The sequence below is a fragment of the Scyliorhinus torazame genome, chromosome 1 (assembly GCF_047496885.1).
Source record: "Scyliorhinus torazame isolate Kashiwa2021f chromosome 1, sScyTor2.1, whole genome shotgun sequence".
Classification (NCBI taxonomy): Eukaryota; Metazoa; Chordata; class Chondrichthyes; order Carcharhiniformes; family Scyliorhinidae; genus Scyliorhinus; species Scyliorhinus torazame.
In genome coordinates this window covers 110,053,631-110,071,478 of record NC_092707.1, presented here as the reverse complement: position 1 = coordinate 110,071,478, position 17,848 = coordinate 110,053,631, and the positions used below count along the sequence as shown (strand labels likewise).

At 43.3% G+C, this 17,848-nt stretch overlaps 1 protein-coding gene across 1 annotated transcript in view; it reads left to right on the top strand.

Moving 5' to 3' along the window:
- Positions 1–7,481, top strand: part of LOC140410916 (breakpoint cluster region protein) — a 464,596-nt gene extending 457,115 nt beyond the window's left edge. The window contains exons 22-23 of the mRNA XM_072499748.1: positions 527–689; positions 2,809–7,481. Of these exons, the coding sequence (XP_072355849.1) occupies positions 527–689; positions 2,809–2,898 (253 nt within the window). The 3' untranslated portion in view covers positions 2,899–7,481. The remainder of the gene's footprint in view (positions 1–526; positions 690–2,808) is intronic.
- Positions 7,482–17,848: the final 10,367 nt, after the last annotated feature.

Sequence of the window (17,848 nt, the reverse complement as noted above, 5' to 3'; positions counted from 1 at the left end):
TAATTTTTGCACTGAAGCCTGAAGTGTCAGCTTCAGTTAAGGGCTTAAGTCCAGGAGTTGGGCTTGAACCCACAAACTTTCAATTCAGAAGTTAAGAGTGCAACCACTGAGCCAAACTGATAATAAGAGGGAAAGTGAGACTCGTAAATTGAGGAATTGATGCCTCAATATTCTTTTATGCTGCTATAAACATCATTATCTATGTCATTGCTTTACTCTAAGCACTTGAGAGATGTCAGTGAAACCAGTAATGTTGGTGAATTAAGTTCAAAAGACACTTACAGAGGGTGCTTCAGTAATATCCCAACATCACATTTTAATTCCTGTTTGTTCCATAGTTAAAAATCACTCATTCCATCTTGTTTCTGTGATGTAATTGTTGTTCATGGGAAAATAACTTTTTTTTCAAATGAGCACATTGAAGGTGACTGCCTGAAAGGATCTCATTCAAAGAATGAAAAATAATACAGAATAAATGTTTCCTTCTGTCCAAGTTTCACCCTGATGGCAATTTTCAACTCAACAGGGTGGCAGAGAAAGAGCAGATCAACAAGATGTCATTGCATAACCTGGCCACTGTCTTTGGACCCACTCTGCTGAGACCCTCTGAAAAAGACAGTAAAATACCAACAAACCCCACACAGGCGATCACAATGGCAGATAGCTGGTCACTAGAGGTGATGTCACAGGTAATTTACATGTTCATTCTTGGGATGTTTTTATTGCTGAAAAATTGGCTCTTCAAATGCAAAGCTATTTTCTCCATACAAAATTGATGCCAGCGATATTTTGACTAAAATGAAGAATAGTTCTTCACTCTACAGGTTCTGTTCTGGAAGTAGAGTAGAAATTACAAACACGGGAAGCACCAGGATGTGGAGTTACCACGAAGGGCACAATTGACAAAATGTTCCCAGAATGCACTGGCCACTGTTGGTGTTAAGAGGAGACTTCCCCCAATTTCCATGCAAAGCTCATCATAAGCCTGAATATAAAATCACCCATGAATCAACACAATCAAGAAACATAAGAATTGAAATCTAGTTATGGCTGGAACTCTGCATTCTTCAGCATCGTAAAGATGCAATTTCCAGGAATTAATCTTTCTTCAGCTGACTGAGTTAATTTGGTCTTCTGCTTTAGTTGGCCTCAGTTGAATACTTTGCCCTGCCCTTGATGTGCAAAGACCTGTGACCACTTGTCAATTGAAGCCGCACAGTTGAGTTGCACAGTACTGTAATTGGCTAAACTAGATTAATGGCAGCAACAGTAGTAGAAGCAGATCTAAGTCTACCTTCAATTGATCACTGGTCATTGGAGTTGATTAATGCTGGATTCATGTAACTATGCATGTCTGGGCACCCAGGAACTCTGCAGAATGTCATAAACATCCACAAACGGGTGCAAACGACAGAAATTTGCAATACTGACCTGGGGGCATTGTTCGTGGGAACATAGAACATACAGTGCAGAAGGAGGCCATTCGGCCCATCAAGTCTGCACCAACCCACTTAAGCCCTCACTATCCCCGTTACCCAATAACCCCTCCTAACCTTTTTGGTCACGAAGGGCAATTTTATCAAGGCCAATCCACCTAACCTGCACGTCTTTGGACTGTGGGAGGAAACCGGAGCACCCGGAGGAAACCCATGCAGACACGGGGAGAACGTGCAGACTCCGCACAGACAGTGACCCAACAGGGAATTGAACCTGGGACCCTGGCGCTGTGAAGCCACAGTGCTATCCACTATGCTACCGTGCTGCCCAAGAAACTGCTTCGCCTGAATGGACTTTTGAACCAGCATAAAAGATTATGGTTACTACACCATAACATGGTTGTGGAAGCCACTTATTTCTGTTTAAACTTCTGCAATGTTTAGAGCCATTTAATTGAATTCTGCCCAGATTACACTAATATCTGGGTGAACATCATGCAGAAACTCCACATCTTGATGTTGCATTAATACCATAGAAGATTGGAAGGTCGTAGATTATTTTTGAACTTGAGACGTAGACAATGGCCATTTGGGTGATCTACAGAAGAACTGTCAGCTGCTACATAAACAAGTTCCAACGAGGGAAATCACAATGCTAGGTATATCAGGAGACTGACTTGCTATATGCTTTACATTCCTGCTGTAAACTTCCATTCAATGCCTCCCTTTCACAGCATGAACAACAATAGAAGCTCAATGTGAAATTCTATGGATAAACATTCCTACTTCCACCCAGCAACATAATTTGTCACCACAGCACTCTTTAGCTCAAGATTTTTAAATCTATTCCTCCCTCCTATGATTCAACCCTGGAACTGCTGATGCTGACATACAGTTCTACATTCTTCGAGGTACTTTTTTCATAGGACAGGGGTAAGCCATTCAACTCCTCCAGTCTGTTCCGCCATTCAGTAAGATCATGGCTGATCATGATCATTCTTTATTCCCGTGACCCAGTGATGAATATTGAAAAGCTGTTTGAAGGAAATGGGGGACTGGACAAATCTAATCCTGGCCTCAACAAACTTCATACATATGGTTAGCCAACGTGAACAGGAATCCTGGCAACTTTTTTGTGTTTTAGTAAACCCGGATGGCTCGTCCTGTCCTCAGATTCTAGCTGCAGTAAAGTTAATGGCATGTCGTACCTGAATTAGAAATACTATATAATGAGTTATATTATGATATAATATAACCAAAATGATTGGAGCCCATGAGCTTGCTAGCATCTTGTGTTTTTTCTGACTGTTCACAATGTAGATCTAACGAGCTGTTTACTCTGAATATTTGAAATGCATCTTAATCTTTCCAGGTGCAAGTTCTGCTCTACTTCCTGCAACTGGAGACCATTCCAACCCCAGACAGTAAACGCCAGAGCATCCTTTTCTCAACAGAGGTGTAGGAAGTATCATCTGAGTACAGAATGCAGCAGCAAGCAGCTATCAACACTACAATAAAATGCTCACCTCTGTTACAACTTCATTAATCATGGGACATCATATGTCTCTGGTTTAACCCAGTCTCTGACCAAGTTTACTGTGTGTTTTAGAACAATCCTGAATAGAATACAGTTCAATTTATGTATGGACCCATATTGAGCTTTCCTATTCATATACACCAGAGGGCAGTGTACAACAGAGTGATAATCTAAACATGCTACAACAACTAGACATAAAGATATCTTAATGATATACTCAAATATGAAGGAGGTAGATAATTCTCAGTTTTTTTTTTCATTCATTTTAACAATTCCTCAATGAATAGAAACAAAGTTATTGCCTCCTATTGGAACTTATATGTTATTAGCCATTGTGGATGGAAATGAATATGGGAATTAGACATAAACACAACCCAAAGCAGACGTATGACAGCGGAAAAGCTTCTGAGAAAAATGCACTTGACAGTCATTTATGCAGCTCCTTACGCAATTTCCTTATCTGCAGAAGGCTACGTACAGGTTGAAATGCGTGAGCAATACATGACTGTGCCAATGGTTGCACTTCTGTTTGTACAGGAGATAATCATTAGAATACAACTTCGCAGCAGGTCACTTTCCAACAGTTTTTTTTTGCCATATTAATACATTCCAGCCCTTTTTAACAATGGAATTTAACATGCAGGCATGTTGAACTTAAAGTTGATGTAATAAATTTCCCAGTACTAATTTATGTTCTGTTTTTCCCAGGAGCTGGTTGTTTTGGGCTGGGGTTAGACAATTTCTGCTGAATGAAGTTTACTGAGTTTGAGCTGCTAGCTTTCATACTTTCCAAGAGACATTTCAGAAACTTCAGAAATGTCATCTTCAGCAGTGGGCATTTTAGTGCTGAAGTCCATACACAATTAACGTAAGCTGGTGGTCCTCTAACATGTGTACCAATTTTATTATTGAGGTTTTGTATTACCTAAACACTAATCTCCCTCTTCCACATTACCAGTGTGCACTAATCCAGGTTGGAGGATCAACTTTATCTGCACCTTGAGCTGACCTAAGGAAGGTCAACCCTGAAGCTTCTCAGTGCCAAGAACACAGTACACGGCGCCACAAATGGTTACAGTTTGGCATTTGGGTTTTTAATAAAACTGTACACTAATGAATCATTTGTTTTTCTCCTTCAACTCCTCTGGTAACAGCAGCTCTTGCTGTAATTCAGTTTCACAAGCAGTAACTTTTACTGTGGTACAAATCCCCATTGATACTGTCACTGGGATACAATGCCACAGGCACCAGCAGCTTCCTATTCCTTGTCCATGTAACAGTTCTTAATATGTAAGGCTAGATGTTGAATATTGATAGGGACTCAACCTTGGGGTATCACAGACTAGTCCATATTTTCCTATATTTCTTTTAGAAGGGTCATTGAATAATGATCAGGATGTGGAACGCTGACTAATTTTTACCCTCTTTCAGCCTAAAGCAATTTTAGGCACTCCGCAGAGATCAGTAAAAGTTTGGTCTCTTTGGCTCAGTCTTTCAGATTGGGATCCAGCGTGCACGATCAGTAATGTGGTGAATTGCACCTTCTTGAGTCTGGATCCATGCTGGAAATGTCAGATTGGAATCATGAGGCAGTGGATGTTGGTCCTGATATTCATCAAATCTCATACATCTCATTGCAGATGTCTTAAGAATCGATGTTGAACAGATTTTCTTTTCAGGACTAGTGATTCTTACAAGAGACTAAGGTTTCCAAACCTCAGTGATTTTATTTAAATCCAGTGACGCTTTCTCAGTACTGACCCTCTGACGGTGTGGCACTCATTCAGCACTGTCCCTCCGACAGTACAGCGATCCATCAGTACTGACCCTCACGACAGTGCGGCGCTCCCTCAGTACTGACCCTCCAACAGTGTGGCACTACCTCAGTACTGACCCTCCAACAGTGTGGCACTCCCTCAGTACTAACCGTCCGACAGTGCAGTGCTCGCTCAGTACTGAATCTCCGACAGTGCAGCACACCCTCAGTACAGATCTTCTGACATTGCAGTGGTCCCTCAGTACAGATCCTCCGACAGTGCGGTGCTCCCTCAGTACAGATCCTCCGACAGTGCGGCACACCCTCAGTACAGATCCTCCGACAGTACAGCGCTCCTTCAGTACTGACTCTCCGACAGTGCACGCTCCCTCAGCACTGGCCCTCCAACAGTGCGGCGTTCTCTCAGCACTGACCCTCTGACAATGCAGCGCTCCCTCAGTAATGACCCTCTGACAGTGCAGCGCTCCCTCAGTACTGGGCCTCCGACAATGCGGCGTTCCTCAGTACTGACTCTCCGACAGTGTGACGTTCCCTCAGCTCTGACCCTCTGCAGTGCAGCGCTCCCTCAGTAATGACCCTCTGACAGTGCAGCGCTCCCTCAGTACTGACCATCTGACAGTGTGGCGTTCCCTCAGCACTGACCCTCTGACAGTGCACACTCCTTCAGTACTGGCCCTCCAGCAACGCAGCATTCCTCAGTACTGAATTTCCGACAGTGCGGTGCTCCCTCATCACTGACCATCCATGAGTATTGAATTCAGAAAACTAAAGTAATCTGAACACCTGCAGCTGGACAGACATAGTGTGCTTGTTTCAATGACGGGCACAGTGTACCTGCTCAACAGCAGACACTAATGATTTAGACATGTAGCAATACCCAAGAAATGTTGGCCCTCCTCCTCAGCTCTATTCATTGGGCTGTTCTCTCAATAAGGAGAGGAGAATGTTTCCAGACACAAAAGTCATTCCAGTCACCTAAAAACTGGGACCAGTTTAGATCATAGCTGCTGAAATTCCAGAAGGAGAATTATGGAAAATAAACAGATGCTGGATGAGGAAGGATTTCAGAAGCAAGTAAATAGGTTATCAAGTACTCGAAATGGAGAGTGGGTCAATCAACATCTGAAATAGGAAGATGGTAATGTTTGAGTGCAAACTCTTCATTAAAACCTAGCTGCGAAACCTTTGTGTACTCTCATTACCTGTGGTGAAATGGCGAGCTCAGCATCTCCCATTTTCTAAGGTCAGGAATATGTAATATGGGCTATACCATTATACAACTTCAACATACCTTCCTTAAAATGGCACTACTAGTTTGCTCTCTCAATACTATTCCGTGTATAATATTTCAAATTTGTGTTTTAAAAACCAGCGGAAATGTATGGCAGTCTAAATGGCTCACTGCCCCCTCTGGAAACGCATGTCATCCCACTCTGAGTAATGGTAATAAAAGCTATTCCTCACTGCTGTTAATAAGTATCTTCTGTAAAGCAACCTGCACCATTCTAAACTCCAGAACAAAGGTTCACATCATAATCCTGCCCAAACATACTTTGGTATCAACTTTCCATATATGTTGCCATTTCAGTCAGAGAAATTTCAAAAGATAGAAATGTAGGACTAGGCCATTTGGCCCTTTGAGCCTGCTGCACCATTCAACATGGCTGATCATCTATCTCAATGCTATTCTCCAAGGGTCTCCCCCAAACCCAAGGAGATGGAGAATGTTGCCCATCCATCATCCACGTTGATGTATCTCTAGAGGATGTGTGCAGAAATTCATTGAACAGTATTTCAACAAAAAAACAGGTGCAATGTTTAAACTGTTACCAGTGTTGAAAGACTGGCAGAAAGCAATGTTGGAATCAGAACAGCAGAAAAAAGACTTTCTTTAACAGCTGAAACCTCTCAATGTTTCTTGTCAACACAGATGCCTTTGAAGTGACTGTAGACTCATTAGCAAGTTTCAGTCTCCAAATGTCAGTGCTTTCGTATTAATAATTACCTGGAGATTCCATTTGTTATTTTTTAACTGATCATGTAGTTATAATGATCTGCTGTGAAATCACACTGAGTAATCAAAAATGGGAATTTTTTCAGGCACTGTATGGAACAGTTGCCAATGATAATTTAAAGAAAATAATTGGATGGGGAAATCAAGGGTTGGTTAAAGTATTGTAATATAATTCTGTAGTTGAGCAGAACGTGATAATTCCCTTCACCAAATTACTGTAAACCCTTGTAACCCGCTCTTAATGTATTGTTGTAATTGTTCAGCCACCTGCACAGTCCAGGGATGTGGGTTAGTTATTTATTAAAATAATCAGGATTAAATTATATAAATAGTACTTATTCAAATCTTGTGTAGAAGCCTTTTGTTCCTTGCATTTTTGAATTGTCAGTTGAATTGACATAAGTATAAGTTTGTGAATGTGTTCCATTGGAGCTGGTGCACCCTGCAGTAGCACTGCTCACTTGATTATCTACTCATTGTTTTGTCTACTTTATTTCCTTCTTATTTTACAAGAATGTTCCACATGAGAGGCCCCATCTACACAGGAGGGAGGAAAAAGAATATAATTTTTAGTTTATCTTTTGGATAACTTGATTTAGATCTCTGTCACTTTCTAAGGTTAGTTAGGCATGAAAAGGATGCATATTTGAAGAAACCCTAAGGCATTTGTAACACGTTTGTACACAAAAAATGTTAAATAAAATTCCTGTATCTATACTTGTGGTGCTTTGTGCTCATTTCCATTGAATCCACAAGAACAAGAGAAGTAGGAGCAGGAGTAGACTATACAGCCAGTCAAGCCGACTCTGCCAGTCAATAAGATCATGGCTGATCTTGGGTTTCAACTCAATTTTCCACATGCGTTTCCATATAAGAGATCATTGGGGGAAAAAAGTGGTACCAATTGGAGGGAACCTAATGTAGGTTTGTAATTGGAGTTGAGTGGCAGGAAACTATAGGGCGTAGGAGAAGTAGGCCACTCGGCCCATCGAGTCTGCTCTGCCATTCAATGGGATCATAACTGATCTGATATAATCCTCAACTCCACTTTCCACCTTATCCCCAAAACCCTTGATTCCCTTACTGATTAAAACTCTGTATCTTAGCCTTGAACATACTTAACGATCCAGCCTCTACAGTTCTCTGCAGTAAAGAATGCCACAGATTCACTACCCTCTGAAAGAAGAAATTCCTCCTCATCTTTATCTTAATTTACCCGTTGATTATCTAGTCCCCCTGGTCCGACACTCTCCCACAAGAGGAAACATCATCTCAGCATCTACCCTGTCAAGCCCCCCGAGAATCCTGAGAAAGTATGAATAGTGAGAATATTACTCTCATTGTGATGGTGAAGTGTTCTTGAAGGATCTTACTGGAATCTCTGCCTTTTAGATATACTCAATAACTTGGGAAATGGAAGAGAGTTTATATCCAAATTTGCAGATGACACTCAGTTTGAAGGCACGGTAAAGGATTGCAGAGGGAACAGGAAGTTGGAAGAGACAGAAAAGATAAATCTGTGATGAGTTGATTATGATCAAATGAGTTTTTTGACACTGGGCTTCAGGGAAGAAAAACTTTTTTTCACACAGCAAGTGAATAAGGCCTGAAATGCTCTGCCGGGAGGGTGGTGGAGGCAGATTCAATTGTGACTTTCAAAAAGGAATTAAACTGTTCTCTAAAGAATGATAGGGTTATGGGAAGAAGACAGGGCACTAAGTAAATTGCTTAATCGGAGAACAAATGCTGACATGATGGACCAAATGGCCTCCTGTGCTGTAAACATTCTGTGATTTAACATCTTCAACTCAACAGGAGTGAAAAGTGGTAGAAGTGAAGACATTGGGTTCCTCTTGGCCCACATACTCCAAGTAAAAAAAATAGAGCGGAATAAGACTCCAGAAGTTCATGTAATCTTAGATTATTGGCCTTGAGTGTAATGGAAAATTAGGAATCTAATATATTTTTAGGAACCATCAATAAAATTGGAAGCTTTTTATTGGAAAATTAAGGTAAACTAATGGATTGGGACGAGAACATTGACCAAGTTATTTTTGTAAAAACCTTTCATGGGATGTGGGTGTCGCTGGCATTTTATTGCCCATCCCTAATTGACCTGAAGAAGGTGGTGGGGAGCTGCTAGCTTGAACTCATGAAGTCCAAGTGGTTCTTCAAGCTGAGTCTGTTTCAGATTTATAAGAATATGGGCATTCTAACAAAGACTATCAACAGAAGCAAAAGTCAACCAATGGGATTTTAGGCAATGAGTCAAAACTCTTCACTTCAGAAGCTTTGCTAATTCCAAGACTGCACATTTTGTTATGTTTCATGGTGTTTGATTTGGATAATTGCATCATTCAATGTTTCTCAGATTTCCATACCAAATACTGCTTCATCTTAATGTGAGAAAAAATGGAATTGAGCAGCTTTAAAATGTCAACATTGTTGGCTGTGTGAATGGCTGAGCTCCAACACAGAATTGTTACAGTGCAGAATTCAGCCCATTGTATGTGAACAGGCTCTCCAAATAAGCATTATGGCTTAGTGCCATTCCCCTGCCTTTTCCCCATACCCCTGCACATTGTTTCTATTCTAACACCCTCTTGAACACCTCGATTGAACCAGCCTCCATCACACTTCCAGGCCGTGCAATCCAGACACCAACCACTTGCTGTGTGAAGTTTTTTTTTCTCACATTACATTTGCTTCTTTTGCAAAGCACTTTAAATCTGTGTCCTCGTTCTTTTTTTTTTTTTTAATATTTTTATTCTCGTTTTTCACATTTTCATCAAATATACACCCACCAATAAATAATCAACAATATCAAATACAATAGCAATCCCCTGGCCAACAATCCCTTTAACCCACCCACCCCCAAACAGCCCCCAACATTTTAAATACAGAACATGAAAGAAAAAGAATCAAAATCTGCAATCAGCCCATACATAATCACCAATAACCTGTACATTCCAAACCCCTCTTCTCCCCCCCCCCCCCCCCACAATGTCCAATGTCATCCAATTCTTGAAAATACATGATAAACATGAAAATACATGAGTTGTAGAACCCTTCCATCCTTCCCCTCAACTCGAACTTCACTTGCTTGAACATCAAGAACTCCAGCAGGTCCCCCCACGACGCCGAAACAGGGCGAAGAAGCCAACCTCCACCCCAACAGGACCCGAGGCAAAGGCTAAAACATCTGCCTCCGCACCCGCCTCCAACCCCGCCTGGTCCGACACCCTGAATATGGCTTCTAGAGGACCTGATTCGAGCCTCACGTGCACCACCTTCGAGATTATCCTGAAGACCTCCCTCCAATACCCCTCCAGTTTTGGATAGGACCAAAACATATCAATATGATTGTGGGGCTCCTCCAACAACATTCACAAACACCCTCTACCCACTCAAAGAGTCGGCTCGCCCTCATGAGGTGCGCCCTATACACCACCTTTAACTATCAGCCCCAACCTCGCGCACAAAATTGAGGCATTCACCCTCCGGACCACCTCACACCACAACCCCTCCCCCCACTCTCCATGCCCTCCCGCAACTCTTCCTCCCACTTTGCCTTAATCCCCTCCAGCGATACCTTGTCCTCCAGAATCACCCCATAAATCACCGACACCACCCCCTGCTCCATTTCCCCTGTCGTCAGCACCTCTTCCAACAGTGTGGGGGCCGGCACCACCAGAAAGCTCTGTATCCTTCCTGCCGAAATCCCGGATCCACAAATATTTAAACATCTCCCCCTGCCCCGACCCATTTTTCTCCCCCAGCTCCTCCGGTCCCGCAAACCACCCCCCCCAGAACCAAATCCTTTAGTACCCTAACTCCTCCCACCTCTGAAAACTCCCATCCCACTTCCCTGGCTCAAACTTATGGTTTCCCCGAATCAGCATTTCCCTTGACCCCACCCACAACTTAAAATGCTGCCTCAACTGGCTCCAGATTTTCAAAGTCGCCACCACCACCGGACTCCCTGAGTATTTCCCGGGGCCATTGGGAGCGGCGCTGTTGCCAACAATCTCAACCCCGACTCACTACACAGACTCTCCTCCTTTCTAACCCACTTGGAGTCCCCCCTTCTGACCCAGCACCTCACCTTCTCAGCATTCGTCGCCAATAATAATACAGTAAATTTGGGAGACTCTACCCCCCTGACTGCCGTCCACTCTGCAGAAGCACCTCTTTCCCCCCCCCCCCCCCCCCCCCCCCCCCCGAATAAACCAGGTAATTATCCTCGCCATCTCCTTAAAAAAACGCCTTCGGCAAAAAGATCAGCCCTATCGCTTCTCAGCCTTTTGGCTAAGTTGAGCGTGAGGGAAGGTGTAATGCCTGGATCTGATATGTCTCTTTTGTGGGGACCATGAATTGGATTCAATTTGAATTGTTTTTTGGAGCAGGCATGGAGCTGAATTAGGGGTTTGCCCCTGTCCACACTCTGAGCTTTGTAACTGATAAAGTAATTTAAAAAAAGATTAGCCCTCTCGTTCTTTATCCTTTTACCAGTGGGAACAGTTTCTCCCGATTTACTCTGTCCAGGCCCCTCATGATTTTGGACATCTCTATCAAATCTCCTCTTAGACCATAAGACCATAACTCTCCTTATGGCCCCTCATGATTTTGAACATCTCTTATCAAATCTCCTCTTAGCCTCATTCTCTCCAAGGAGAACAGTCCCAACCTCTCCAATCTATCCTCGCAACTGAAGTTTCTCATCTGAAACTATTCTTGTAAACCTCTAATGCACTTTCTCCAATGTGTTCACATCTTTCCTATAGTGTGGCACCCAGAACTGTACACAATATTCCAGCTCAAGGTCTAACTAGTGTCTTGTATAAGTTTGGCATAACCTCCTTGCTCTATGTCCCTATTACAGCCCAGAATATTAACAAAGAACAAAGAAAAGTATAGTACAAAGTCTTACAACACCAGGTTAAAGTCCAACAGGTTTGTTTCGATGTCACTAGCTTTCGGAGCGCTGCTCCTTCCTCAGGTGAATGAAGAGGTATGTTCCAGAAACACATATATAGACAAATTCAAAGATGCCAAACAATGCTAGGAATGCGAGCATTAGCAGGTGATTAAATCTTTACAGATCCAGAGATGGGGTGACCCCAGGTTAAAGAGGTGTGAATTGTACCAAGCCAGGTACAACACCGACAACTGCCAATCTCCAGACGCAATTCTGCAACTCATCTGCTTCATTCTGGATCACAACGTCTTCACCTTCGACAACAAGTTCTTTATCCAGACGCACAGAACAGCCATGGGGACCAAATTCGCACCCCAATACGCCAACATCTTCATGCACAAGTTTGAACAGGACCTACTCACCGCACAGGACCTTCAACCGATGTTATACACCAGATACATCGATTACATTTTTTTCCTTTGGACCCACGGCGAAGAATCACTGAAACGACTACACGATGACATTAATAAGTTCCATCCAACCATCAGACTCACCATGGACTACTCTCCAAAATCAGTTGCATTCTTGGACACACTCGTCTCCATCAAGGACGGTCACCTCAGCACTTCGCTTTACCGCAAACCCACGGATAACCTCATGATGCTCCACTTCTCCAGCTTCCACTCTAAACACATTAAAGAAGCCATCCCCTATGGACAAGCGCTCCGTATACACAGGATCTGCTCAGACGAGGAGGAGCGCAACAGACATCTACAGACGTTGAAAGATGCCCTCGTACGAACGGGATATGGCACTCGACTCATCGATCGACAGTTCCAACGCGCCACAGCGAAAAACCGGACCGACCTCCTCAGAAGACAAACATGGGACACAACCGACAGAATACCCTTCGTCGTCCAGTACTTCCCCGGAGCGGAGAAACTACGTCATCTTCTTCACAGCCTTCAACACGTCATTGATGACGATGAACATCTTGCCAAGGTCATCCCCACACCCCCACTACTTGGCTTCAAACAACCGCGCAACCTCAAACGAACCATTGTTTGCAGCAAACTACCCAGTCTTCAGAACAGTGACCACGACACCACACAACCCTGTCATGGCAATCCCTGCAAGACGTGCCAGATCATCGACATGGATACCACTATTACACGTGAGAACACCACCCACCAGGTACGCGGTACATACTCGTGCGACTCGGCCAACGTTGTCTACCTCATACGCTGCAGGAAAGGATGTCCCGAAGCGTGGTACATTGGCGAGACCATGCAGACGCTGCGACAACGAATGATGCACATCGCACAACAATCAACAGGCAGGAATGTTCCCTTCAAGTCGGGGAACACTTCAGCAGTCAAGGGTATTCAGCCTCTGATCTCCGGGTAAGCGTTCTCCAAGGCGGCCTTCAGGACCCGCGACAACGCAGAATCACCGAGCAGAAACATCTAGCCAAGTTCCGCACACATGAGTGCGGCCTCAACCGGGACCTGGAATTCATGTCACATTACATTCATCCCCCACCATCTGGCCTGCGAAATCCTACCAACTGTCCTGGCTTGGTACAATTCACACCTCTTTAACCTGGGGTTACCCCATCTCTGGATCTGTAAAGATTTAATCATCTGCTAATGCTCGCATTCCTAGCATTGTTTGGCATCTTTGAATTTGCCTATATATGTGTTTCTGGAACAGACCTCTTCATTCACCTGAGGAAGGAGCAGCGCTCCGAAAGCTAGTGACATCGAAACAAACCTGTTGGACTTTAACCTGGTGTTGTAAGACTTCGTACTGTGCTCACCCCAGTCCAACGCCGGCATCTCCACATCAAAGAAAAGTATAGCACAGGAACAGGCCCTTCGGCCCTCCAAGCCTGCGGCGCCTAAACTAAAATTTTCTACACTTCCCGGGTCCATATTCCTCTATTCCCATCCTATTCATGTATTTCTCAAGACGCCCCTTAAACGTCACTATCATCCCTGCTTCCACCACCTCCTCCGGCATATTATATGCTTTATTAACTGCTCTCTCCATTTGTCCTGCCACCTTCAATGATCTCTCCACATATACACCCAGGACCCTCTGCACCCCCTTAAGAATCTTACTCGTTAATGTTGATTGTCCGTGTTCTTCCGACTAAAATGCATCACCTCACACTGTTCTATACTGTCTGCCTCACAAATTGTAATGTTACCAAATTTCATGTCATCTGCAAACTTTTAAATTGTCCCCTGCCCACCAAGATGTAGATCATTAATATATAGCAGGAGAAAACAAGGGCCCCAAAAGCGACACCTGGGGAATTGAACTACAATCCTTCAGCCAGCTTAAAAAATATCCATTGACCGTCACAGTCTGCTTCCTATTATTCAGCCAATTTTATATTCATGTTGCTGCTGTCCTTTGTATTCCAGGAGCTATAACTTTTCTCGCAAGTCTGTTGTGTGGCACTGTATTGAATGCCTTCTGAAAGTCCATATACACCACACCAACAGCACTACCCTCATCGATCCTTTCTGTTACCCCTCCTCAAAAAACTCCTAAGTTAGTTTAATCTAATTTCCGCTTTAGAAATCCATGCTGGCTCTAGCTGATCAACCTACCTTTTTCCATGTGACTACTAATCTATCCCAACTAATACCTTCCAAAGCTTCCCACCACTGTTGTTAAACTGAGTGGTTTGTAATTGCTGGGCTTATCCTTAGACCTTCTTTGAACAAGGCTGGATGTCATCTGGCACCTCCCCTGAGTCTAGAGAAGACTGGATGTTTATGGCAGCACTTCTGCAATTTCCATTCTCACTTCCTTCAATATCCTTTGATGCATCTCATCTGGTCCTGATGATTTGACAACTTTAATACCCGACAGTCTATTCAACACTTCCTCCTTATCAATTTTGAACCCTTCTAGGGACCAAGTTTCCTCATCTGTCACCAAGGCCGGTGCAGCATCTACCTCCTTGGTAAAGACAGATGCAAAGTAGTCATTTAATACCTCAGCTGTGCCCCCTGCCTCCATGTGTAAATCCCCTATTTGATCCCTAATCGACCCTACTTCTCCTTTTGCCACCCTTTTGCTATTTATATACTGATAGAAGACTTTGGGATTCCCCTTTATGATGGTTTCTGGCTTTTCTCATTATCCCTCTTTGCTTTAGTTATTTGTTTCCCCCTCCCCTCTGAACCTTCTGCACTCAGCTTGGTTCTCAATTGTATTTTCTGTAGGAGCGTTTTCAGGGACTGAGTATTGAGCTGGCTTTTACGTGGGGATCCTCCCTCTTAGTTACGGCTCAGCTAAACACAAAGCAACTCTGGTTAAGACGGCTTTATTTTGCAAGCTTGGTCAATGTTCGAGGGAGAGTGATTTGAATAAACACCAAAACCACTCTGCTTTACATTGCTTTAGGTTCAATAGTTATACAATTTCCAAAACTCAGCAGCCTACCCCAGTTGGACTCGATCCATTTTGTGAGGCAGACAGTATAGAACAGTGTGAGGTGATGCATTTCAGTCGGAAGAACATGGAAAGACAATCAAAAATGACGGGTAAGAATCTTAAGGGGGTGCAGAGGGTCCTGGGTGTATCTATTTTATCTTGACCAATGAATTTTACTTGAGGCAGCATGGTGACTGCGTGATCAGTTCATGATTTAACCCCATCCTGTTCCCTTGCCATATGTTGTTTTTCAAGCCCCTTGCATCCGCTGTCTCGTGCTCTCCCATACTCCCATTTCTCTTGTCTCAGTTGGTTCTTGCCTGTATTATTATCTGACTGGGCGCAGGATGCTGAAGCTGCTGGTAAGAACTCTTTATTGCGCTGGCTGAGTTATTGCTGATCACATTATTTCTGTCTGATTTTGTGTCTTAGGAATGTCAAGTTAGCTAGCTTAAATCCCACCATACATTGCGGCCACTACTATTAGCAAGCGTTTAAATGCATGTTACTGCTATGCGCTAAGAATACATGTTTAATGGTTAATAATGATGACTGGGTATACTTTCCATGATTAGTCTCAATCCTCAATAAACTAACTTATGTAGAGCTATTCTAGTGTTATCCGAGCTATCTAGTTTTAAGGGGTCTCATCTCAGAAACTCTTCCCCCCCCCCCCCCCCATTCATTTTCTACCTACTTGATTTGTTTGCCTTACCTTTTCATTTTCATGGAATATACGTTGACTGTCCCCAAACCATTTCTTTTTTTAGCCATTGATCAGCTTTGTTTTTTCCCACCAACCTTTTATGCAGTCTATTCGGCCTCCAAGCTCCTAAGCCACCATGTGACCACCTCTTTCAATGTACTATCCACTTGACTCTCAGCTTCACAAGTGCACCACAGTAACCCCAGCTGCTGCTTGAGCTCTGAAACCCAGAGCTAAGATTTCTGAAGCTGATGACACGTCCTAAACATGTGGTCATCTAGGACACCAGTACCCTCCATGGCTTCCCACATAATACAGGACACGCATTCCACATGACCAAGCTGCCCTGCCATGTCTTTACTTCATTATGTTAACTTCATTGTACTATAGTTTACTTAATATTACTTTAATATACTGGCCCTGGCTTTCTCTTATTCCTGCTATTTCCCACTTAATTACAAGTTTAGTTCCTGTTTAAAAATAATGCTCTTCTAATTTACAGCAATTCAAAGACAGTACCGAAGAGCAGTTTCGTACCAACCAAGGAGCTTACATTTTTCCTGTGATGTGACCATTTGTTTTTCTCACTCTCCTTTCAAATGCAGTATGGGCCAGTACTGAGCAGCTGAATGGTGTACCTCTCCCCAAGGTAAGTGTAGACCTCATCCCTCCATCCCGAGTTAACTTGCTCCCACTCCGAGCTGCTCCCTCACAGGCCCCCCACCTCTTTGACTCCCAGGTAAGCCAGAGGATCCCATTACCTTACTAATCACCTGCTGCAGGGAGAGTTTTTTTTTCTTTTTATTTTCTTTTTTTTAAATTTAGAGTGCCCAATTCTTTTTGTTTTCCATTTAAGGGGCAATTTAGCGTGGCCAATCCACTTACCCTGCACATCTTTGGGTTGTGGGGGTGAAACCCACGCAGACACGGGGGGGAATGTGCAAACTCCATGCAGACAGTGACCCAGGGCCTGGATCGAACACGGGTCCTCAGCGCTGTGAGGCAGCAGTGCTAACCACTGCACCACCATGCTGCCCATGCAGTAGGGAGAGGTTCTCATTCCCATTCTTAGCCATCTCCTCTCTATCCCCCATCTTCCTCTCTCAATGTTGGGCATTGGATGGTTGGCTGTTTGGTTTGTGTGACTCAACTTCTTTGGGGGATAAGTCAGGTGCAGTCATTCACCCCCAGCCTGCCTTTCCAGTTAACTTGATTTTGAATGTGTAGGCCTCTCTTATCTGTATCCAAACATTCTTGAAGTCTTGCTTCACACAGACACACATTGCCCTTCCTAGAACCTTTAGCTAAGGATTGTTTAAATTACTCAATTCTGGGGCTTTGGCAGTGATTTATTTTTGTTTTAAATTCACAATGACCATAGCAATTTGAATATAATATCCTACATATCAATGTTAATCCTTTTTAAACCTTCGGTTCCTCCTCAAGTGACTTTGCCAGATCCTCTGACTGAATTTCTATACATAGTTCTCAAGGGTTGATGTCCCCTTTTTAATTTCGGCATGATGTTGTTTTGTATGTTGCCAAAATTGTTGGTGATACTGAGACTCCAAAGCCAGTAAGTAAATGAGAAGGAACAGAATCTATACTCTACCTATCCCCGGACGGAAATGCAGAAAAGGTCATCAACTAACTAGTGAGACATCAACAGCATTACCAGCAAGCAACTCAATAACTGAAACAGCATGTACAACTCCTACACCAGGAACAACATGCACAACATCACCAGTACAGTATGCCAACTTGTCACCGAGAGATGAATACCAAATTGATGAGATGGAGACAAAACATTCTGCCGTCTAACCAATATCGTCATTGATGAATTGAGAAAAGTAAACAAGCGATAAAAAACTGTTATGATCTTCAATTTAATTTTAAAAGTTGATTGATCTTTTCTTTGCAATTGCAATTATGAGTTTTATAAGATGATCATCTCTTTGGGACTCTAACTTCAAAACTGAGGGTAGATGAAGGAGGTCATGTGTAGGT